A 25,352-nucleotide genomic window follows, 5' to 3' on the forward strand; every position below is an offset into this window, starting at 1 on the left:
AATCTTACTGGATTCAGTTCTCCAGCTCCTGTCTGACAATAAAACCAATGGGTCTTATTGGGGGTGTTGGGGCCTCCAGCGGGTGTTTGTGAATCCTCCCCGCCCACCTCCCAGGGTTTCCTTCCTTCCCAGAGATCAGAGTCCTCATTGATTTGAGGCCAAAGTGTAACCTCTTATTGTCCCCCTCCCCCATCCTCTGATGTGAACCATCCTCCAGTGGCTGAGCCAGGATGGGGCCGTTAACCTGGGCCTGTTCCCGGGAGGGAGGGAGGGAGAAGCCCCGCAGCTGCAAACCAGGGAGCTGACAATGATTCTGAAGGGTTTGCGGATCCACAAAGTGTTTCCAAATCCTCCCAGCCACCGCCTAACGCTGACTCCGCTTCTCCGGGACAAACAAGCGCCAAGGACAGCAATGACACTGCGCATGCTCCACATCACAATGCCCGGGCACTGATTGACGGCAGCTCCGGACCAATCAGAAGAGGGGGCGGGGTTGGAGGACCGAGTGGCAGCGGCTGGTCCTCCAACCAATCGGAGTGAATGAGGGGCAGGAAGTGCGGGTAATGGCGACGGACAGGCGGTTTTAACTCGGAAGCGAGATCAATCCGAGGTAGAGGGCGGCGCGCGGGGAATGATAAATGTGGCGGGTGGGTGGAGAGACTTTGTAAACATGTTGTTCAAACCCAAACCCCGGAAATGAACTTCCCGGTCCCCCCCTTTGTACCAAATGGAGCGGCAGCTTGTAGTGTTAGACCCGGGCTGACTGCCGCCATTGAGGCTGCATGTGGGAGGCCGGCAGGGATTGTGATCGGAGAGGGAAGCCCTGAGGTCACAATGGAATGGGTGAGTGTGTGACGTCACAATGGAATGGGTGAGAGTGTGATGTCACAATGGAATGGGTGAGGGTGTGACGTCACAATGCAATGGGTGAGGGTTCCAGATGAGCTGAGACTGGGCTGGAGTCGGGCGATGTCACTGACATGTGACCCGGTGGCACAGTGGTTAGTGCAGCTGCCTAACAGCGCCAGGGACCCGGGTTCAATTCCAGCCTCGGGTCGCTGTCTGTGCAGAGTTTCTACATTCTCCCCGTGTCTGTGTGGGTTTCCTCCGGGTGTTCCGGTTTCCTCCCACAGTCCAAAGATGTGCTGGTTAGACGGATTGGCCATGATAAATTGCCACTTGGTATCAGGGGGAATTAACAGGTAAATATGTGGATAGGGCCTGGATGGGATTGTTGTTGGTGCAGGCTCGATGGGCTGAATGGCCTCCTTCTACACTGTATTTTATTATTCATTATTATTAATTACTATTAATGCTTCTATGAATGAAGGTGGTCTTGATGATGATGTGGACATGTGGCTGGAAGCTCATCTTGAGATGAACTATTTCACCCTGGTTGTGAACAGCCTGGTTCAGCCTCAGACAGTTGCCAGGAGGAGAGATAAAGTTGTTGGCGAGGGAGTGGAGTTTGTAGTGGGGACTGAACACAATGGGTTCAGTCTTCCCAGTATTTAAATGAAATAAATTTCTGTTCTTTCAGTACTGGATGTCAGACAAGTTAGGATGGTGTGTGAGTTGGAGAGGAACTTGGAGCTGATGGTGTTCACAGGGTTTGGAAATTCTGTCAAAGTTCCTGTTGAGTTGTTGATGAATAAAATCTCTCTCTTCACCTCCGGCCTCTCCTACTTCTCTCTGTTTCCACTCAGAGTGTGGAGATGCCGGCGTTGGACTGGGGTAAGCACAGTAAGAAGTCTCACAACACCAGGTGAGAATCCATTGATATGGATGGAGATTTACAACTTTTTGGGAATGAAATAGGAAAGAATGTTCCATAGAAACTAGAATTGTCTGCTCTGAATTTCTATCCTATATTAACTGTGATGACTTTTGCAAACTCATTTCACAAGATTTTGAACGAGGAATCACAGGCAAAAATCTCAACTGTCACATCGAGACAGTCATATTCCTTGGGATCTGAATATTTTGTAATATGGAACTGTAGCTCCGTTATATATTTCCAGACATCTCTTCCCTCAGAGGATTGTTCGTCTTTTGGATTTCTCTTCCACAGGGACCAGTGGAGGCTGAGGATCATTGAATATATTCCAGTTAGACAGATTTTTGACTGACAAGGGTGTCAAAGGTTATGGGGAACAGACAAGAAGATGGAGCAAAAGCTAAGATGTGGGGGGATTTCTTCACTCAAGGATGTGGTAAAGATTTGGAATTCTCAACCCCTGAGGACAGTGAAGCCTCAGTCATCAACTATTTTCAAGAGAGAGATTGATTGGTTTCTCGATATTGAAGATATCAAGGGATATGGGTTTAGTGTGGGGAGAATGATGCTGAGGTAGATGAACGAATTATCTCATTGAATAGTTTAAAAGGCTCGATGAGCCAAATGGCCGACTGCAGCTCCTATTTGTTATGGTCTCTGTGTCCAGGACAGGAAGCAGTGAGCATGGATCTGTCAATCAGCCTCAATCAGCACCTTCAGGAGAATTGGGAGGGTGAATATTAGATACAGCAGAGTGAGAATGGAGGGAGAGTGTGTGGGATGGAGATTTACAGCTTTTGAGGAATGGGAGAGGAAAGAATGTTCCATAGAAACTAGAATTGTCTGTTCTGAATTTCTATCCTGTACTGACACTGATGACTTTTGTAAACTTGTTTTACAGGATATTGAAAGAGGAATCACAGCCCGAAATCTCAAATGTCACGTCTAGATCTGACAGTCATATTCCTTGGGAGCTGAATATCATCGGACTTTGAATCTAGAAGGAGAAATGATTGTCCAGTCTGTTGATTTGAAAAGATTTCAAACATCAGTGTGACTGGAAAAGCACCAACACACTGCCACACTCGAGTGAGAGTGTTCTAGTGCTCGGACTAAAGAGCTTTAACCAGTTACACAGCCTGAATAAATATCACACCATTCACAGCAGGGAGAGACGGTACCCGTGTTCTGTGTGTGGACGAGGCTTCAACTGATTGTCCACCCAAGAGAGAGGCAAGGACACCTGCACCATGGAGAAACCATGGAAATGTGGGGACTGTGGGAAGAGATACAGAGCCCCATCACAGCTGGAAGCACATCGGCGCAACCACACTGGGGAGAGGCCATTCACCTGCTCTCAGTGTGGGAAGGGATTCACTCGGCCATCCAGCCTGCAGACACACCAGCGAGTTCACACTGGGGAGAGGCCATTCACCTGCTCTCAGTGTGGGAAGGGATTCACTCGGTCATCCAGCCTGCGGGCACACGAGCGCATTCATACTGGGGAGAGACCGTTCACCTGCTCTCAGTGTGGGAAGGGATTCGGTGATTCATCCAGCCTGCTGAGACACCAGCCAGTTCACACTGGGGAGAGGCCATTCACCTGCTCTCAGTGTGGAAAGGGATTCTGTGATCCATCCAGCCTGCTGAGACACCAACGAGTTCACACTGGGGAGAGGCCGTTCACCTGCTCTCAGTGTGGGAAGGGATTCGCTCAGTCATCCAACTTGCAGGCACACCAGCGAATTCACACTGGGGACAGGCCATTCACCTGCTCCGTGTGTGGGAAGGGATTCACTCAGTCACCTCACCTGCTGAAACACCATCAGGTTCACGAGTGACTGCAAGGACTGGATTTTGCTGTTAATCACATCGAGGTCCCAACCATTTTCATTGGTGTCTGTTTCTGCTGATGTTAATAAACCCGAGCCCAGTTGTAAGATTTGTATTGTGGATTGTCTTGTCTGAGTCCTGAACTCGTAAATAAAAACAAGAAGTGCTGTAAAAACTCAGCAGGTCTGACAGCATCTCTGGAGAGAGAAACAGATCTAATGTTTTGACACTGAAGAAGAGTCACATTCAACTGGAAACATTAATTGTTCCTGACTTTACAGATTCTGTCAGACTTATTGAGATTTTGCAGCAACTTCTGTTTTTAGAATGACGGTGAATGCTGGATACATGAATCAGAGATTGGTGTAAAACTGGGATCTGCTCCTAAATCAAAGTGAAACAGCAGGTTAAAGTTTCCAGTCTGAAAAGTACTATGGTTATTATACTATATCTACCATTTTAAGGCTGGTTTTAACTTATTTAAAATAAACCTATTTAATATATATTTGTTAAAGTCAGTATTAAAATACGAGTTGGATGAGTTCACAGGAGCCTGTTAACCATTGGGACAATTATTCAACAAACATTGTCTGTCCAGACAGAGAAGAAGCTGCAGTTTGTTTGCAGGAATTCCCTGTTTTATTGATGTGTGTGTGTTAGACATCAGGATAACTAAAAATACACAAACCTGGACATCAATGGTGAGCTGATTGACAGTTACTCTGGGAATCACTCCCACTGTGAAACTTCAGCACTGACACTGCTGAATTTTGTCGGCTCAGGGAGTGGGACCTCCAGGAGTGGACTGTAAAAAAGCTGGGTTTCAGTATCCTGACTAATATATGGTGAGGAACCAGAAAAATCCTTACTGAGGAACTGCCTGGGGTTTCACCAGTGTAGGTTCAGGGGCGAATGATTCCTGACTCCCTGAAATGTCTGATATTGAACCCAGTTTGGAACAAGATTCATTCAGTTTCCAGGAGAATAGATACAAATATCACCCACCGAGTTTTTTGAGAAAGTGACCAAGGAGGTGGATGGGGGCAAGGCAGTGGACGTGGTATATATGGATTTTAGTAAGGCGTTTGATAAGGTTCACCATGGTAGGCTTCTGCAGAAAATGCAGATGTATGGGATTGGGGGTGATCTAGGAAATTGGATCAGGAATTGGCTAGCGGATAGGAAACAGAGGGTGGTGGTTGATAGTAAATATTCATCATGGAGTGCGGTTACAAGTGGTGTACCTCAGGGATCTGTTTTGGGGCCACTGCTGTTTGTAATATTTATTAATGATCTGGATGAGGGTATAGTTGGGTGGATTAGCAAATTTGCTGATGACACCAAAGTCGGTGGTGTGGTAGACAGTGAGGAAGGGTGTCGTAGTTTGCAGGAAGACTTAGACAGGTTGCAAAGTTGGGCCGAGAGGTGGCGGATGGAGTTTAATGCGGAGAAGTGTGAGGTAATTCACTTTGGTAGGAATAACAGATGTGTTGAGTATAGGGCTAACGGGAGGACTTTGAATAGTGTGGAGGAGCAGAGGGATCTAGGTGTATGTGTGCATAGATCCCTGAAAGTTGGGAATCAAGTAGATAAGGTTGTTAAGAAGGCATATGGTGTCTTGGCGTTTATTGGTAGGGGGATTGAATTTAGGAGTCGTAGCGTTATGTTGCAACTGTACACAACTCTGGTGCGGCCGCACTTGGAGTACTGTGTGCAGTTCTGGTCCCCACATTACAGGAAGGATGTGGAGGCTTTGGAGAGGGTGCAGAGGAGGTTTACCAGGATGTTGCCTGGTATGGAGGGGAGATCCTATGAGGAGAGGCTGAGGGATTTGGGATTGTTTTCGCTGGAAAGGCGGCGGCTAAGAGGGGATCTTATTGAAACATATAAGATGATTAGAGGTTTAGATAGGGTGGATAGTGATAGCCTTTTTCCTCTGATGGAGAAATCCAGCACGAGGGGGCATGGCTTTAAATTGAGGGGGGGTAGTTATAGAACCGATGTCAGGGGTAGGTTCTTTACCCAGAGGGTGGTGAGGGATTGGAATGCCCTGCCAGCATCAGTAGTAAATGCGCCTAGTTTGGGGGCGTTTAAGAGATCCGTAGATAGGTTCATGGACGAAAAGAAATTGGTTTAGGTTGGAGGGTCACAGTTTTTTTTTTTTAACTGGTCGGTGCAACATCGTGGGCCGAAGGGCCTGTTCTGCGCTGTAATGTTCTATGTTCTATGTTCTATGTTCTAACCCGCTTGTTCAGAACATATGTACAAAATGCCTTAGGATTCTCCTTAATCCTGTCTGCCAAGGACATTTCGTGACCCCTTTTTGCCCTTCTATCTCCCTGTTTAGGTTATTTTCTGCTTTCTCTGTATTCCTCCAGTGCTCCATCTGTTTTTAGCTGCCTGGACCTCATGTATGCCTCTTTTTTCTTTTTGATTAGACCCACAATTTCACTGGTTATCCACGGCTCTCGATTCCTACCTTTCCTATCCTTCCTCTTTACAGGCACATGCTTGTCCTGCAGTCCTATCAACTGCTACTTAAAATACTCCCACACGCCAGTTGTGGATTTATCCTCGAACTGCCTCTCCCAATCAACAGCCACCAAATCCTGCCTAATCCGGCTTTAGTTAGCCTTCCCCCTATTCAGCACCTTACCCAAAGGACAAGACTCATCTTTTTCCATTACTATCCTAAAGTTTACAGAATTGTGGTCACTATTTGCCACATGTTCCCCCACTGAAACTTTGATGACCTGACCGGGCTCATTCCCCAGGACTAGGTCCAGTATAGCCCCCTTTCAATTGCCCTGTCAACATATTATTCCAAAGGACCTTCCTGTACGCATTTTATAAATTCTTCCCCGTCCAGGTACCCAGCCCTAAGCGATTTCCAGTCTATGTGAGGGAAATTAAAGTCTCCCACTACAACAACCCTATTTTTTCTGTACCTGTCCAGAATCTCCTTACATATCCGTTCTTCAACTTCCCGTGGGCTGTTGGGAGGCCCGGAGTATACCCCCAGCATAGTGACTGCGCCCTTCCTGTTTCTGAGCTCCACCCACAGTGACTCGTTACCTGACCCTTCCAAATTGTCCACCCTCTGTACCGCTGTATTATGCTCCCTAACCAGCATTGCTCTCATAGCCCCTCCTCTGTCTCGCCTAAAACACTTATACCCTGGAATATTCAAATCCTAATTGAATGGCGCATGCCTAATTGACAGGGGGCACTCCTAATTGACAGGTGGCACGCCTAACTGACAGGGGGAACTCCAAATTGACAAGGGCACTCCTGATTGACGGGGGGCCCTCCTAATTGACAGGGGCACTCCTAATTGAGACTCAGCACTCGTAACTGAAAGAGTCGCTGCTCCAAATCTAAATAAGTTGCATTCCAAACCGCTATAAGTGCACTCCAAATCGAGATAGGGGGCACTCCAAATCGAGATAGGGGGCATTCCTAATGGAGATATAGGTGGCATTCCAATCGAGATAGGGGGCACTCCAAATCGAGATATGGCGCGCACTCCAAACCAAGATAGGGTGGGCACTCCAATTCGAGATAGGGGGCACTCCAAATCGAGATATGGGGGGCATTCCAAACCGAGATATGCAGGGCACTCCAAATCGTGATACGGGGAGGTTGGAAAACTCCAAATCGAGATATGGGGGGCATTCCAAATCGAGGGATTGGAGGATCTTCAAATCGAGATATGGGAGGAACCGCAAACCCAGATATGGGGGGCACTCCAAATCGGGATATGGGGGTGCGCTCCAACTAGAATGGGGGAAATCCAATTCGAGATAATGGCACACCTAGTCAAGGTAGGGGCATGCCTAATTGACAGAGGGCACTCATAATAGACAAGGGACACTCATAATTAACAAGGGGCACTCATAATTGACCCAGCCTCTCCTAATCGAAATAGTGAGCACTCCAAATTGAGATGGGAGCATTCCAAATCAAAATAGGGGGCATTCCAAATCGAGATATAGGGCATTCCTAATTGACCCGGGGCACTGGAAATTGACATTTGGAACTCATAATCGATCGGGGGCACTCCGAGTTGACACTGGCACATAATTGACAGGGGGCGCACCTAATTCACCCAGGTATTCCTGATTGGCGGGCCACCCCTAATTGACAGGGTCACCCCTAATTGACGAGGCCACCCGTAATTGACAGGGGGCCCTCCTAATTGACATTGGGGCACTCCTCATAGTCATGGGGGGGGGGGGGGGGGGGGGCGGGCACTTGTCATCGAGATGTGGGGCACTTGTCATCGAGACAGGGAACACTCTAAATCGAGATGGGGGTCACTCCAAATCGAGATAGGAGATGCTCCTAATTGAGATCGGGGGCACTCCAAATCGAGATAGGGGTCACTACAAATCGACACGTGTACTGGTAATTCACAGGGGGCACACCTAATTGACCTGAGCAGTCAGAAATGACAGGGGGTACTCATAATGGAGACTGGTATTCCTAATTGTCTGGTGGCACTCAAAATGGGCAGGGGGCACTCAGAATTGACAGGGGGCAATCCTAATTGACCAGGGCACTCATAATTCACCCGGAATTGACAGGGGTCACTCCTAATTGACTCGGGCACTCATATTTGAGATTCGGGCACTCATAATTATTCGCTGCTCCCATAACTGAAATAGTCGGTCTCCAAATCTAAATTGAGATAGAAGGCTCTTATTCGAGTTAGGGGATGCTCCAAATTGGGATGGGGTACTCTAAATCAGGATAGTGAGCAATCTAAATTGAGATAAGGCACACTTCAAATTGAGATAGAGGTCTCTCTTATTGGAGATGGGGGAAGCCGGGAGTTGTGGGTGTTGCTGGATGTTTACTCTGGGCTCTGAGAGCCTCATTCCCCCATCATTAAGAGCAAAGGTGCTGCAGCAGGAGCATCAAGAGCACCCGGGGCAGCTGCCAATGAAATAAATAACAAGACACTGTTTGTGGTGCTGCCCAAATGGAAGAGTAGTGGGAGTAGTGGTCTGGGTAGTGGGGCGGTTGGGGGGTGAATAAGGGATACACACACAGATCACTGTTTCCCTTATTCACCACACCCCGCTACCCAGACCGATCGCCACTCCTGCCCCCTTCCCCCCACCGATCGCCCGCAGAGTGACAGCGGATCCCCTGCACCCCCACCAGAGATCCATCTGCGCCCCCGCCCCCACCGCCCGAGATACACCCTCGCTCCTGCTTGTCACTCCGGGTCCGCTTTCTGTGCTTTCTGCGGGTCGGGTGCGGTCCGACACGGGCGCACTTTCTCCAATTTATTTCTAACTGCGCATGATCAGTTCCGAGATCTGATCGTTCCGGCCGCACTAAGCCCCGTCCACAGCGGGAATAGGACTGGAGATGGCTGAAAGTGTATGGGGGCGTCTGGAAGCAGACTTCTAAGTCGGATCCGTACTTTACCCAGATTTCACTTAGAATGAAAATAGTAAAATCGGGCCCTCTGTGTTAAATGCAAATATAATTCTCTAAGTTGAGAGAGACACCAATCTTGTAAATGCATTTTCGTGAAATCTAATACAACTGGGTCCAATTCATTACAAGCATTATCATACAGTATCTTGTTTGTATTTATTATAACGAAACCATTTTGAGGTGCAGGACACGAATACTTAATTGGTGGAGATGAGGGAGTAGAGCAAAATTCATATTCAAATGTACCATGTGCCAAGGAGGGTACCGAAGGGTTAGGTTAACTATCTAATGTACTGACCCTCTGACATTGCAGCACCAGCTCAGTACTGACTCTCTGACAGTGCGGCATTCCCTCAGTACTGACCCTCTGACAGTGCGGTGCTCTCTCAGTACTGACCCTCTGACAATGCAGCACTCCCTCAATCTGACCCTCTGACAGTGCAGCACTCCCTCAGTCCTGATCCTCTGGTAGTGCAGCACTCCCTCAGTACTGACCCTCCCACAGTGCAGCACTCCCTCAAACTGGCCCTCTGACAGTGCGGCACTCCCTCAGGACTGATCCTCTGACAGTGCGGTGCTGTCTCAGCACTGACCCTCTGACAATGCAGCACTCCTTCAATCTGACCCTCTGACAGTGCGGAACTCCCTTAGTACTGATCCTCTGACAGTGCAGCTCTCCCTCAGTACTGATCCTCTGACAGTGCGCCCTCAGTAGTGCACCAGTGTTTGCCTCAAGTGTTCAGGTCTCTGGAACATTCCCAGTGAACTACCACTGCTAGACAGAGACAAAACACATTGTGAAGAGCAAGGGCAATTGACAGAGACTGGAGAAGAATTGAACAGGTAACTTGCTGGAATTCAGGAACATTCAATACAGTAAGTGGTTTCTCGACTCTGTTGGTGAAGCAGTTGATGTAATCCAGGCCTGTGTTAACTCGAGTGAGGCGAGGTGCTCTCCCTATCTCTTTCTGTAAGGTAGCACTGAGTTCCCTGTCACTGATATGGACAATGGGCCAACTTCTCCCCACAGTAACAAAGTCAGAGTGTTGGAAAGAGGACCATTACCTTCGTTCACGGGGAAAAAATTATCCGGGAGATCTCCTGGTTTCTTCAACTCCTGGCAATCCTCCCTGGTATCCACCCCCATAGACGGCAGCCGGAGCAGATGGTTTTTCGGGGTCGGGACATTCCCCTCATCTCTCTCTCACATTCTGAACTCCTTTCAGGATGAAGAACCTCCTGGGGTTCCCCTTAATAGCTTTCCAAAAAAGCGATGGAGACTCAATTAAGGAAAGTTGGCCTGTCAGCTACAACTCTCACCAGCTTCTCCAGATGCAGCAGATAAAACATTCTTTCTGATTATATCACAGCTTGATATGGTTGCTGCTCTGCCCAAGACAGCAAGAAACTACAAACGATCATGAACAAAACCCAGTCCATCACTCAAACCAGCCTCCCATTCATTGACTCCATCGACACTTCCCGCTGCCTCGGGAAAGGCAGCCTGTATAATTAAGGACCCTACGCACCCCGGACATTCACCCTTCCACCTTCTTCCGTCAGGAAAAAAGATACAAAAGTCTGAGGGTACGTACCAACGGACTCAAACACAGCTTCTTCCCTGCTGCTGTCAAACTTTTGAATGGTCCTACCTTGCATTAAGTTGGTCTTTATCTACACCCTTGCTGTGACTGTAACACTACATTCTGCACTCTCTCGTTTCCTTTTCCTCTACGTACTCTATGAACGGTATGTTTTGTCTGCATAGTGCGCAAGAAACAAAACTTTTCGCAATACATGCGACAATAATAAATCAAATTAAATAAGGGTTTCACGATTCTCCAACCTTTGTAATCCCTTCTGAGTTATTCAAGGTTCTCCAGGGTCAAAAGTTTTACCTTCAGCTTCAGTGTACGCCTCGCCCACTTTGTGGGTTTTCAGTTGGTGATGCTCGTCCAGGAGGAGACAGTGGTCAGAAGAGAATGCCGGCTTGGCATCGGTGGACATTACTGTGAACTTTTGCGACAGGAGGGCCATCCTGGAGCGGACAGACCCATCTGGCAGCAACCATGCTGATCTATACTGCACTCCATCTGCAGGGTTGTTGAAGACATCGTATTTCTTTGATTCTTTCTCTCATTGCTGACAGTGCGTAGTTTGCTGTCAGCCCTGCCTTATCTTCGAGTCTCCATCTTGTGCTTAATCCTGCCCCAGCTGTGTGAGTTTGCTGGGTTAACCCCACACTCCAGTGACAGTTTACACAGGGCTTTTATTTGTTTGAAATCAAAATGTTAATCAGTCATTGTCTGTTTCTTTGCCACCATGTTTTGTGTGTGCGTGTGTGTGTTTTCTATATGTGTGTGCGTGTGTGTGTGTGTTCTATATGTGTGTGTGTGTCTCTGTCCAAGTTTATGTGTGTGTGCTTCTGTGTTCCGCAGTGTCAATTTTCCAGAATGTCACTCCATGATGAAATTGGTCATGAATTCTAAAACTGCCTGTGGCCCATTGCAAATCCACAATCATTTTAATATTAGCGAATCTTTCCCTGCGTCTCTCTGTGTGTCTGTCTCCATTAGACACTTGGTCAATTTGTCCGTCTCTGTCTCTCCCACATTGCCAGTCTCTCACATGCAGAGCTCTCGCTCTCTCACACACAGACAAAATCTCGCTGACACGCACACCCTCTCACAAACACATTCTCTCACACTATCTCACACAGCCAATCACACACTGAGTCAGTAAATCTTACACTCTCACACTCAAAGACAGATACTCATACACATGCACACACGCATGCACGCTCAGAGTAACAAACTCTGACACCCAATCACACATCTCACACTCAATTGGAGATTAAAAGGGTTAGAATGGATCTTATATCAATGATAAATTTCTAACAGGATTAGACAGGGTGGATTCCGAAAGACTGTTCCCGATGGTGGGGGCGTCCGGAACTAGGGGTCATAGTTTGAGGATAAGGGGTAAACCTTTTAGAACTGAGGTGAGGAGATTTTCTTTTCATCCAGAGGGTGATTCATGTGTGAAATTCGCGACCACCAACTCTCTCACACATACACACACGCATAGGCTCACTCACACATGCTCACAAACACAATCTCACTGATAATCTCTCTCTCTCTCTCGCTCTCTCTCTCTCTCTCACACACACACACACACGCACAAACAGACACAAGAGAACGCAAACATACACACAATCAAAGAACAAAAAACACTGCAGCACAGGAACAGGCCGGCCCACCAAGCCTGCGCCGATCATGTTTACCTATCCTGATCAACCGCTTATATCCCGCTATTCCCCGCTTGTTCATATGCCTATCAAGATATGTCTTAAATGTGGCTGAAGTGACTGCATCAGTTGGCAGTGCGTTCAAGGCCCCCACCACCCTCTGTGTAAAAACCTTCCCCCGCACATCTCCACTGAATCTTTCCCTCCTTATCTTGAACTTCTGACCCCTTGTAGTTGTCACGTCTGCCCTGGGAAAAAGCTTACAACTGTTCACCTTATGTATAGAACATAGAACAGTACAGCACAGAACAGGCCCTTCGGCCCACGATGTTGTGCCGAGCTTTATCTGAAATCAAGATCAAGCGATCGCATTCCCTATCATCCTGGTTTGCTCCATGTGCCTATCCAATAACCGCGTAAATGATCCTAAAGTGTCTGACTCCACTATCACTGCAGGCAGTCCATTCCACACCCCAACCACTCTCTGCGTAAAGAACCTAACTCTGATATCCTTCCTATATCTCCCACCATGAACCCTATAGTTATGCCCCCTTGTAATAGCTCCATCCACCCGAGGAAATGGTCCTTGAACGTTCACTCTATCTATCCCCTTCATCATTTTGTAAACCTCTATTAAGTCTCCCCTCAAGTTCCTCCGCTCCAGAGAGAACAGCCCTAGCTCCCTCAACCTTTCCTCATAAGACCTACCCTCCAAACCAGGCAGCATCCTCGTAAATCCCCTCTGCACTCTTTCCAGCGCTCCCAAATCCTTCTTATAGTGAGGTGACCAGAACTGCACACAATATTCCAAATGTGGTCTCACCAAGGTCCTGTACAGTTGCAGCATAACCCCACGGCTCTTAAACTCCAACCCCCTGTTAATAACAGCTAAGCTGTGGAGATGCTGGCGTTGGACTGGGGTAAACATAGTAAGAAGTCTCACAACACCAGGTTAAAGTCCAACAGATTTATTTGGTAGCAAATACCATAAGCTTTCGGAGCACTGCTCCTTCGTCAGATGGAGTGCAAATGTGCTCTCAAACAGTGCACAGACACAGAAATCAAGTTACAGAATACTAATTAGAATGCGAATCTCTTCAGCCAGCCAGGTCTTAAAGGTACAGACAATGTGGGTGGAGGGAGCATTCAACACAGGTTAAAGAGATGTGTATTGTCTCCAGACAGAGCAGCTAGTGAGATTCTGCAAGATCAGGGGGCAAGCTGTGGGGGTTACTGATAATGTGACATAAATCCAATATCCCGGTTTAGGCCGTCCTCATGTGAGCGGAACTTGGCTATCAGTTTCTGCTCAGCGACTCTGCGCTGTCGTGTGTCGTGAAGGCCGCCTTGGAGAACGCTTACCTGAAGATCCCAGGCTGAATGCCCGCGACTACAGCTAACACACCATAGGCCTCCTTCACAGCTCTAACCACTTGAGTGGCAACCTTTAGAGATCTGTGGATATGGACCCCAAGATCTCTCTGTTCCTCCACAGTCTTCAGAACCCTACCTTTGACCCTATAATCCACATTTCAATTCGTCCTACCAAAATGAATCACCTCATATTTATCAGGGTTAAACTCCATTTGCCATTTTTCAGCCCAGCTTTGCATCCAATCTATGTCTCTTTGCAGCCGACAACAGCCCTCCACCTCATCCACTACTTCACCAATCTTGGTGTCATCAGCGAATTTACTGATCCACCCTTCAGCCCCCTCCTCCAAGTCATTAATAAAAATCACAAAGAGCAGAGGACCAAGCACTGATCCTTGTGGCACTCCGCTAGGAACCTGCCTCCAGTCCGAAAAATTTCCATCCACCACCACCCTCTGTCGTCGATCAGATAGCCAGTTACCTGTCCAATCGGCCAACTTTCCCTCTCTCCCACACCTCCTTACTTTCATCATAAGCCGACCATGGGGGACCTTATCAAACGCCTTACTAAAATCCATGTATATGACATCAACTGCCCTACCTTCATCAACACACTGAGTTACCTCCTCAAAAAACTCAATCAAATTTGTGAGGCACAACTTGCCCTTCACAAATCCGTGCTGACTATCCCGGATTAATCCGCATCTTTCTAAATGGTCGTAATTCCCATCCCTAAGGACCTTTTCCATCAATTTACCAACCACCGAAGTAGGACTAACCGGTCTATAATTACCAGGGTCATTTCTACTCCCCTTCTTAAACAGAGGAACAACATTCGCCACTCTCCAGTCCTCTGGCATCATCCCCGTGGACAGTGAGGACCCAAACATCAAAGCCAAAGGCTCTGAAATCTCATCCCTTGCCTCCCAAAGAATCCGAGGATATATTTAATCAGGCCCACGGGACTTATCGACCTTCAGTTTATTCAAAACTGGCAGTACATCCTCCCTCCGAACATCTTTTTCCTCCAGCCTATTAGTCTGTAACACCTTTTCTTCCTCAAAAACATGGCCCCTCTCCTTGGTGAACACTGAAGAAAAGTATTCATTCATCACCTCGCCTATATCTACTGACTCCATACACAAGTTCCCAGTACTGTCCATGACCGGTCTTAACCTCACCCTGGTCATTCTTTTATTCCTCACATAAGAGTAAAAAGCCTTGGGGTTTTCCTTGATCCGACCCGCCAAGGACTCCTCATGCCCCCTCCTAACTCTCCTGAGCCCCTTTTTCAGCTCATTCCTTGCTAACTTGTAACCCTCAATCGAGCCAACTGAACCTTGTTTCCTCATCCCTACATAAGCTTCCCTCTTCCTTTTCACAAGACATTCCACCTCTTTCGTGAACCATGGTTCCCTCACTTGGCCATTTCCTCCCTGCCTGACAGGGACATACCTATCAAGGACACCCAGTATTTGTTCCTTGAAAAAGTTCCAGTTTTCATTAGTGCCTTTCCCTGACAGTTTCTGTTCCCATCTTATGCCCCCTAATTCTTGCCTAATCGCATCATAATTACCTCTTCCCCAATTGTAAGCCTTGCCCTGCCGTACGGCCCTATCCATCTCCATTGCAATAACAAAAGACTCCAAATTGTGGTCACTATCTCCAAAGTGCTCTCCCACAACCAAATCTTAGACTTGGCCCGGTTCATTTCCCAGTAGCAAATCCAATGTGGCCTCACCTCTTGTTGGCCTATCCCCAGATTGTGTCAGGAAACCCTCCTGCACACACTGCACAAAAACTGCCCCATTCGAACTATTTGACCTACAAAGGTTCCAATCAATATTTGGAAAGTTAAAGTCCCCCATGACAACTACCCTGTGACCCCCACATATATCCATAATCTGCTTAGCAATTTCTTCCTCCACATCTCTATTACTATTTGGGGGCCTACAGTAAACTCCTAACAATGTGAGCGCTCCTTTCCTATTTCTAACTTCAGCCCATATTACCTCAGTGTGCAGATCCCCCTCGAAGTGCCTTTCCGCAGCCGTTAAACTATCCTTGATTAACAATGCTACTCCTCCACCTCTTTTACCAGCTTCCCTACACTTACTGAAACATCTATGCTCTGGAACGTCCAACAACCATTCCTGTCCTTGTTCTACCCACGTCTCCGTAATGGCCACAACATCGCAGTCCCAAGTACCAATCCACACCCCAAGTTCATCTACCTTGTTCAGGATGCTCCTTGCATTGAAGTAGACACACTTCAACCACCTTCTACTGGTACCCACCCTTGACCTTGATACCTTCCCCAATACCTCACCACCCTCAACACTGACTTCTGGACTACAACTCCTTTTCCCACTCCCCTGACAAATTGTTTAAACCCCCCTGAAGAGCCGTATCAAATTTCCCTCCCAGGATATTGGTGCCCCTCTGGTTCAGGTGCACCCCGTCCTGTTTGTACAGGTCCCACCTTCCCCAGAATGTGTTCCAATTATCCACGTATCTGAAACCCTCCCTCCTACACCATCCCTGCAACCACATGTTTAACTGCACTCTCTCCCTGTTCCTCAACTCGCTAGCACGTGGCAACGCACCAGAGATGACCACATATTTTGTCTTGGCTCTCAGCTTCCTGCCCAGCTCCCGAAATTCCTGTTTCAAATCCCCGTCCCTTCTCTTACCTATGTCGTTGGTACCAATGTGCACCATGACTTGTGACTGTTTCCCCTCCCCCTTAAGAATCCGGAAGACACGGTCCGAGACGTCACGGACCCCGGTATCCGGTAGGCAACATACCATCCTCGAGTCTCTTTTGCTGCCACGGAACCTCCTATCTATCCCTCTAACTAACGAGTCCCTAATAACTATTGCCCTCCCGCTCTCCCCCTTACCCTCCCGAGCCACAGAGATGGACACAGTGCTGGAGATCCTCTCACTGCGGCTCACCACTGGTATGTCGTCTCCCTCAACCATATCGAAAGCGGAATACTTGTTGCTAAGGGGAACGACCACAGGGGATCCCTGCACTGACTGCTTCCTCCCAGCCCCTCTCACCGTCACCCATCTATTTTCATTCCTTGGAGTAACTGTATCCCTAAAGCTTCTGTCTATGGCCACCTCTGCCTCCCTAATGTTCCGACGTTCATCCAACTCCAACTCCAGTTCCCTAACACGGCTTTGGAGGAGCTGCAGATGGGTGCACTTCCCACAGATGTAATCAGCAGGGACACTGACGTCGTCCCTCACCTCAAACATAGTGCAAGAGGAAGATTGCACTGCTTGCACATCCATCCCCTCGAGATACCTTGCCAGTACCAGGTAGAAACAGCAAAAATGAATTAAGCTCACCCCTGCTCGCCCTTTCTGCCTATGCCCTGTGAGCCAAAGCCCTTACAGCTTTCACTCAGCTTCCCACTCACTCCACTGCCCGCTCCCAACGCTGCCCGCTGTATAGAGTGACCTTTATACTAAAAAACACAATCTCCCAGAATCCCCTGCAGCCTACTCCCACTTCCTTTAGTTTAAACCCTTGAAAAAAGCCCGCGAAAAAACGGATTAAATAAATAAATAAATCACAGCACTTTACTCACCCTCAGTACTCCTGCTGAGAATCTCTCCCTCTGTCCTGCACCACTTCGAACAAAAAAAATATACCTCTCATAATTTTTTTAACTTCTATCCGATGGTTCCTCAGCCTCCGTCTTTCCAGGGACAACAATCACAGTTTATTCAATCTCCCCTCATAACTAATGCCAGGCAACGTCCTGGTAAACCTTTTCTGTACCCTGTCCGCATCCTTCTGGCAGTGTGGTGACCGAAATTGGACACAGAAAACCATGCACACACATGCACACACTAACAGACAAACGTAAAGTTTTGCACGCGCGCACGTGCACACACACACACACAAACACACACACACTAGTTCTCCGATGATTATTTACGTGCTCACTAATTTCAAGCACTAGCATGACCTCAGTAAACAGCCAGTCTCTGTAATAAGATGCCCAGTGTTATGAATAAAACTGATGCCTGGCGTAAACAGAAGAAGATAAGAACAGAAGAACGAGGAGCAGAGTAGGCCTGATCCGCCATTCAATAAGATCATGGCTGATCATTTCGTGGACTCAGCTCCACTTACCTGCGCGCTCAACATAGCTAATAGTTCCTTTCCTGTTCAAAATCTATCTATCCTTGCCTTAAAAACGTCCAATGAGGCAGCCTCAACTGCTTCACTCGGCAGGGAATTTCACAGATTCACAACCCTTTGTGTGAAGAAGTTCCTCCACAACTCAGTCCGAAATGTGCTTCCCCTTATTTTGAGGCCTTGCCCCCTACAACAACAGACCAAGGGCCCGATTTTACCATTTTCATTATAAGTGCCGAATCTGGGCAGAGTACAGATCTGACTTAGAAATCTGCTTTCAGGTGCCCCCATACGCTCTCAGCCATCTCCAGTCCCATTTGCGCTGTGGGCGGGACTGAGCGCTGCTGGAACGTTCTGAGTTCTGAACTGTGCATGCGCAGTTAGAGAAAAACTGGAAAAAGCGCGCCTGTGTCGGATCATTTCCGACCTGCAGAAAGCAGAGAGCAGAGAAAGCGGCCCGGCAGTGACAAGCGGGAGTGAGGGTGCATCTCGGAGCAGGACGTGGGGGGGGGGGGGGGGGAGGGAGCGCAGATGGATCTCTGGTGGGGGGGCAAATGGATTTCTGGTGGGGGTGCGGGGGGCTCAGGGGGGTCTGCTGCCACTCTGTGGGCGATCGATGGGGGGGAGGGGGGTGAGGGGGGCAGGGTGGCCATCGGTCTGGGTAGTGGGGGGTGGTAGATAAGGGGGACAATGTTGTGTGTGTGTCCCCATTATTAACCCCCCCACTACCCAGACCGATCGCCACCACTGCCCACTTCCCCTGCCACCGATCGCCCGCAGAGTGGCAGCGGACCCCCTGCCTCCCCCACCAGAGATCACTTCCCCCCCGCCCCCCCATCACCTCGGCTGCGTCTGACCCCCCACCAGAGATCCATCTGCCCCCCCTATCCGAGATACATTTTACCCGCCTCCCTCCCCCCCAAGACAACGATCCGGCCTCACTCCCTTCCCCCCAATACAATGATCTGGCCTCACTCCCTCCCCCCCTTCCCCCACAGAGACTGGTTCGGCCTCAGCGCCCCCCCCTCCATACAACGATCTGGCTCACTCCATCCCCCCACCCTTATACGACGATCTGTCCTCCCCCTCCCCTCCCAGATAATGGTCTGGGCTCACTCCAACCCCCCCCCCCCCCCCCGCCAGAGATGCATCTGACCCGCCTCCTCCTTCTTCCCCCCCCCCCCAACCAGACAACTATCGGCCCTTTCCAGCCCCCCCCTCCCGCCAGAGATACATCTGACCCGCCTCCTCCTCCTCCCCACCCCCCCCCTCCCCAAACCAGACAACGATCTGACCTAATTCCCCGCCTCCCCCCTCCAACCAGAGAATGAGCTGGCCCGCCTCCCTCCTCCCCCCCCCCTTCACTGGTCTGAGCCAGAGAGCCGTTGGAAACACTGAACGCGCTCTTCAGAGTCTGGAGCACCCGCTTCAGACTTTTATTTAGCAAGTCGCTAAAAGCGCGATTTGGGATCGGCAAACGCGGTGGTACAGTCGGGAATGTTGATAGAGTTGGGCGGGCAGTTCATTAATTCGATTTAAATGCCACCAGACGATTGTGATTAAGGCACGCTGCTTGTTTTATCTTTTCTACTGGGATAATGGTCGTATTCTTGAAGCAGATCGGGAACTCAGATTGTTGTAAAGAGAGTTTGAAGATGACTGTGAATACCCTCGCCAGTTGATCCATGCAGGGTGTGAGTGCTTGTCCGGGGACCCCATCCGGGCCAGTCGCTTTCCATGGGTTGACTTTCGAGTATGCTGTCCTGACATCTGCAATGGTGACCTCAGACACAGCTTCATCCGAGGTGTCCGGGGTGGAGGGCATGTTACCGCTGACCTCATGCTTAACACAGGCATAGAACACATTGAGCTTATTAGCGAGGGATCCGTTTGAGCCAGCGATTTTACATGCCCTGATCTTGTAGCCTGCTATGTCTTGCAGACTTTGGCATAGCCGGTGGGGGCCCGTGTGGCTCGGATGGGACAAAAGCCTGGTCCGGTTCTGGCTTCTTGACATTTTTGATGGACCTGTGTGGATCATATCTGGCTTTCTTTTATCGGTCAGAGTTGAACGCCTCAGACCTAGACCTCAGTAACCAGTTGATATCCCTGTTCATCCATGGTTTCTCGTTGGCAAACACAGGGAATATCTTGTTGGGCACACAGTCTTCTACACACTTCCTCATGAAGTCAGTTACTGTAGTGGCGTTCTCGTTCAGGCTGGTCGCAGAGTTTTTAAATACTGACCAGTCCACGGACTCTAAACAGTCACATAGGAGATCTTTCGATTCCTCAGACCAACATTACATGACATTATTTGATGGATCATCCCGCTTTAGCCTTTGCATGTAAGCCTGTAGCAGGAGCACAGCCTTGCGGTCTCTCTCTTACCCCAGTTGCGTGTTTCCTGATGCACACACTCTCAAAGAACAAAGGGCAAAAAAATGGACAGCACAGGAACAGGCCCTTCGACCTAGGGCAGCAGGGTCGCACAGTCGTTAGCACTGATGCTTCACAGGTCCAGGGACCTGTGTTCGATTCACAGCTTGGGTCGCTGTCTGTGTGGAGTTTGCACATTCTCCTCGTGTCTGCGTGGGTTTCCTCCGGGTGCTCCGCTTTCCTCCCACAGTCCAAAGATGTGCGGGTTAGGTTGATTGACAATGCTAAATTTGCCCTTAGTGTCCTGAGATGCGTAGGTTGGAGGGATTAGTGGGTAAGTATGGAGGGATAGGGGGGTAGAGCTGGGTGGGATTGTGGTCGGTGCAGACTCGATTGGCCGAATGGCCTCTTTCTGTGCTGTATGGTTACTATGATTCTATAACCCTCCAAACCTGTGCTGATCATGATGCCGTATTTTAAATAAAAACTGCTGTGCTTACTCGGTCTGTATCCCTCTTACCTCCTATTAATGTATCAATCCAGATGCATCTTAAAAGTTGCTAATGTGCCTGATTGAACCACCTCCTCTGGCAACACATTCCAGGCACCGACACTCTCTGTGTGAAATACATCCCCCACACATCTCCTTTAATATTTCCTCGTGCATTTGGAATCACGGCACGATTGTAATTGACACTTCCACCCTTGCAGAAAAGCTTCTGACTATCCAAACTGTCTGTGCCTCCCACAATTTTGTAAACCTCGATCAGGTCACCCCTCAGCCTCCGTCTTTCCACTGAAAACAATCCTGGTTTATGCAACCTCTCCTCATAACCAACGGAGCTGACTTCTCTCTAAGTTGTTACTGTCATGAACACCATTCCTCTCACAATAACTGCTTCCCCCATCATCACGCCCGCAATCCCGCCCTATCTATCCTTCTGTCTTCCTCTTTTTCACTTTCACTCACTCAGTCTTTCTCTCTCACTCTTATCCTTTCATTTTCCCAGCCTCGCACCCTTTCTAGATTCAGCCCATCCCACAAATTGTCCCTCTCTCTCGTACTTATCTCTCTCCTTCCACATCTGAGCACATTTCTGAACACTGTATCAGATGTAGGTCCAGTGCCATTTGGAGCCTGTGTATTGCTCATCACAGTTAAATCTGTTATTTTACCGCTCTCAGAGGTGATGTGTTGGTATCAGCTGCAGGGTCTGAATTTTCTGAGATGTCCCATTGTTTCTGAATATTTTCTCAGTTTGAGAAGCTGCATTAGATTTCGGGATAAAAAACAAATTTCTTTGCAGACTAAATAGTTCCAAATTATTGATCAACATAATTTTGCAATTCATGCCAAACTCTAACCCACTTAAATCACATTGCAGAATGCCCACTGTTAAAAATCATACAGAGAGACACGGTAACAATTGAAACTCAATCACTGAAATATCACAGTCCAGTGACAGATGCCACTGAAACTTTCTGAGATCTCGAGATGGGACTGAAGGTGTTTGAATGGACAGCATCTTTCCACTCAAAGTAAGTCAGTACTAAAAATAAATATTTTCCATCACTGAACTCAATGTCGTAATCTGTTTGTTCATATATTTAAAAAAAAACTTCAAACCAGGTTGCTGCCGCAATGTCCCTCAGGTGACATTACGGCGTATAAATTAAAGGCTTTGGGAATATATAACGTCAGATGTTAAAGTCAGAGAGACTGTCAGCAGCTCGAAGGGACACATCACTTCACACCGAAGATGCTGTATCCAGTTCAGATAGCTGAGAAAATATTCTACCCAATCATCGCCATTATTGGTGTTCCCGGTGAGTGATTCTAATCATTGAGGTTGTGCAAATCTGTGTGTGAACGGCTCTCTGATTTAAAATCTGACTGACAATGCTCCATGCTGATCTCATGGTCACTGTTATAAAGAGACCAGGTCAACGATGTAATTTACTGAAATCAAATGGCTTGAAATATCTCTGTGGTTTTAATCCTTTTTATCAACTGAAAATGAGTCTCTGTATGTTATTCACGGGCTCACTACTCAATGAAATTAATGTATTGAGGAGTGAACGACTCAATCTTATCTATTGTAAGATTGGACCTCAGTGAAGGCGATCTCTCTGAAATAATATTTAGTGGGAGTAAGAATATAATCGAAATTTGAATGTGGATCACTAACCAGAGTGGAAGACCTGACACCCAGTGAACAAGTATTGCAGGGTATATTTGTCAGTGTAAAATTGCACTGATTGTGGTTCTTTCACCTGAGTAGGGTATCTGATCGAAGTCTCCATTTATATCTGTCGATGTAGAATTGTATTGTGTTTAGGAAAAGAATTGGAATGAAATAAGTTGGTTCAATTTTAAAGAACTACTATTTTAATTTGGTGAGTGAGATGCCCATTCTGTGGAGCTGCCTCAGTCTTTTATCTCTGGAATTTGCTGAAAACAGGAAGAGTTTGGCTTTGTTTGGTGGTCAGTGTATGATGTGAAATTTCTCCATACCTCGGCTTTGTATTGAAAATAAAGAAGTTTCAGCTCGTTCCTGATATTTAAACAAACCAATTACAAACCGTGCAGTATTCAGTGATTGTCAAATATATTGTGATTTGTTCACATTTCCATTAATCTATAAATGAACTCCAATGTTTTTTTTCTGGATTGTTGTGGTTCTGTCTAAACTGTGCTGCTTCTTAAAGCGATTTGTGTATCTGATCACCTGAAGCCCGAAACTCCTCGAAAGCATTCAGATACTTGATTTCAACAGACTGATTGGGAAACATATTGTTCTGTTCAGAACGCAGAATCCGACGTTGAGCTGTGGTGGAATTAATTTCCAATTCTAAAACCCAATTTGCAAATTTATAATTTATTATGAATGTGTTATTGTGTTGAGTTGGATTCTTCCACTCTGGTCATTCTCATTTTCAGTTTGGATTGGTTTGTAAATTTTGAAATGTTAATTTTGCTTCCTGATTCCATGTTGTTCATGTGAATGGTAAAGGACCCCAGCGCTGATCCTTGTGGAAAAACACTGCCCACCTTCCGGCAATCAGAGAAAATCCCTTTAACTCCTACTCCCTATGTTGCATCTTTGTAGCCAGCTTCGAGTCATTCTGCTGCTGTTTCTCTAACTCCACTTGCACTGAGATCACTCATGCGTCTGTTAAGTGTTAACTCACTGAAGGCATCTAGAAACGCCATGTGTCGGACATCAACATTCCTGATAATTGCTAAAATTATTCAATGAAATCTGTCAAGATTGATCTTAATTTTGGAATATGTGATGAATGCTCTTTATTTATGCCTGTGTTACTTGACATTTTTTTTACTCTTTTGAAGTTAGTTCATTTATTCATTTTTATGTTGAGGTTGTGACTGGACAACGGCTCTTTGGATTTTTTTAAATTTAATTTCTATTTGAACTCAACAAAAAACATGAACCTTCTGTTGTTTTCCATTCCAGTGGGTAACTTCTGATGATCAGCTGCTTAAGAAGGCAGGCATGACAATTTTCCTTATTAGTCGAGGTGTAGAAGCTAGGAGCAGGGAGTTCATGATGGCGCTGTATGAAACACTCATTTGTCTTCAGCGAGAATACTCTGAGGAGTACACTGGCCTCACTAGATGGAGGATGTGATTGCTCTGGAAGGAATGCACAGGAGATTCACCAGGATGTTACCTGGGCCGCAGTTTTTCTGCAATGAAGACAGTCTGGTTAGGCGAGGGTTGCTTTCCTTCACACAGTGAACACCGAGCGTGGTCGCCACTGACGTGTACAAAAGTAAGAGGAACATAGATAGGATAGTTAAGAAGAAACGTTATCCCCTTAGCAGGTGGGTCAATGTGCAAGGTGTGTAGATTAAGGTCAGCAGCAGGAGGGTTAGAGGGGCTCTGAGGAAAATAAAATGTTCCTGTGTCATTTCAGAAATCCTGCTGGTCATCCTGCAGAGCAAGATCCCACAATTACATTGCAATGTGGGAGCAGCCAGACAGAAAACACAATTGTAGGTGTGGATTGGTGAAAAGCTAAAACACACCATCATCGATTCACCCTCAGGAACACAGTCACTGTTTAACAATCCAGCCTTTTGGGAGGAGCAAGGGAATGATTAAGGAAAGAAAAAAGAGTGGGAAAGTAATCTACCGTGGAACATGACAACTGACGTCACAAATGTCTATCGGTATGTAAAGAGAAACAGATTGACAAACTAGGATCTTTGCAGTCAGAAACGGGAGATCCCATAACGGGGAACAAAGTAATAGCTGAGGAATTAAATTGTACATTGTTTCCATCTTCAGAAAGGAAGACATGAAGAATATATCAAAAGTTCAGAGAGGAACAAGTTTTAGAGAGAAGCAGACGAAACTTTGCATTTGTAGAGAAATGGTTTTGGGGAAATTGATGGGATTCAAGGTGGATAAATCTCTAGGTCCTGATAATCTTCATCCCAGAGTACTTAGGGAAGTCTTCCTGGGAATAGCCGATCTAATGGTGGCTATTTTCCAATTTTATTGGACTTTGGGCTGGTTCGTACAGATTGGAGGGTAGCTAATGCAAGCCCGGTATTCAGACAGGATTGTAGAGAGAAAACAGTGACTATAGACCAGTGAGCCTAACGTCGGTGCTGGGGAAGTTGCAAGAGTCAAATTTCAAAGATTTCCTAACTTGGCATTTGGAAGGCCGTGCCATATTCAGACAAATTCAGCATGGATTTACAAAAGTGAAATCATGATGGGAATATCTTGGAATTGTTTGAGGGTGGAACTGGTAGAGTTGACCGAGGGGAGCCAGTGGATGTGGTTTAAATAGTCTTCCAGAAGGGTTACTGAATGCATCATCTCCAAATTTGTAGATGGTACGGCGCTGGGTGGGAGGGTGAACTGTAAGGAGGATGCAGAGTATATTCAGCGTGATTTGGAGAGGCTGAGTGTGTGGTCATACGCATGGCAGATGCAGTTTAATGTGGATGACTGTGAGGATATCGGTAGGAATATTAGGAAGTAAAGTTATAACTTGAATGGGTGTAAATTGAGGGAGGTGGTACTCATCAAAACCTTGGTCTCCTCGTGCATCATTCACTACAAGGAACCAGGCATGTAAAGCAGGCAGTAATGGAGC

General features: G+C 47.3%; 1 protein-coding gene across 2 annotated transcripts; it reads left to right on the forward strand.

Moving 5' to 3' along the window:
- Window positions 1-556: 556 nt before the first annotated feature.
- On the forward strand, window positions 557-3,721 carry LOC144485776 (uncharacterized). 2 transcript variants are annotated; one of them, XM_078203862.1, is made up of 2 exons: window positions 557-610; window positions 2,679-3,721. In XM_078203862.1, exon 2 carries the CDS (start codon window positions 3,028-3,030, stop codon window positions 3,616-3,618), a length of 591 nt encoding a protein of 196 aa, XP_078059988.1. In that variant the 5' UTR covers window positions 557-610; window positions 2,679-3,027; the 3' UTR covers window positions 3,619-3,721. The 2 variants fall into 2 exon arrangements, with proteins under 2 accessions (XP_078059988.1, XP_078059987.1); XM_078203861.1 differs by lacking the exon at window positions 557-610 and adding an exon at window positions 723-843.
- The last annotated feature ends 21,631 nt before the right edge of the window (window positions 3,722-25,352 follow it).

This window comes from Mustelus asterias, unplaced genomic scaffold (assembly GCF_964213995.1).
Source record: "Mustelus asterias unplaced genomic scaffold, sMusAst1.hap1.1 HAP1_SCAFFOLD_220, whole genome shotgun sequence".
NCBI classification, from domain to species: Eukaryota; Metazoa; Chordata; class Chondrichthyes; order Carcharhiniformes; family Triakidae; genus Mustelus; species Mustelus asterias.

What these genes read in the sequence shown, in the direction of transcription:
- LOC144485776 (XM_078203862.1), top strand. Translation starts at nt 3,028, where the DNA reads ATGGAGAAACCATGGAAATGTGGGGACTGTGGGAAGAGATACAGAGCC.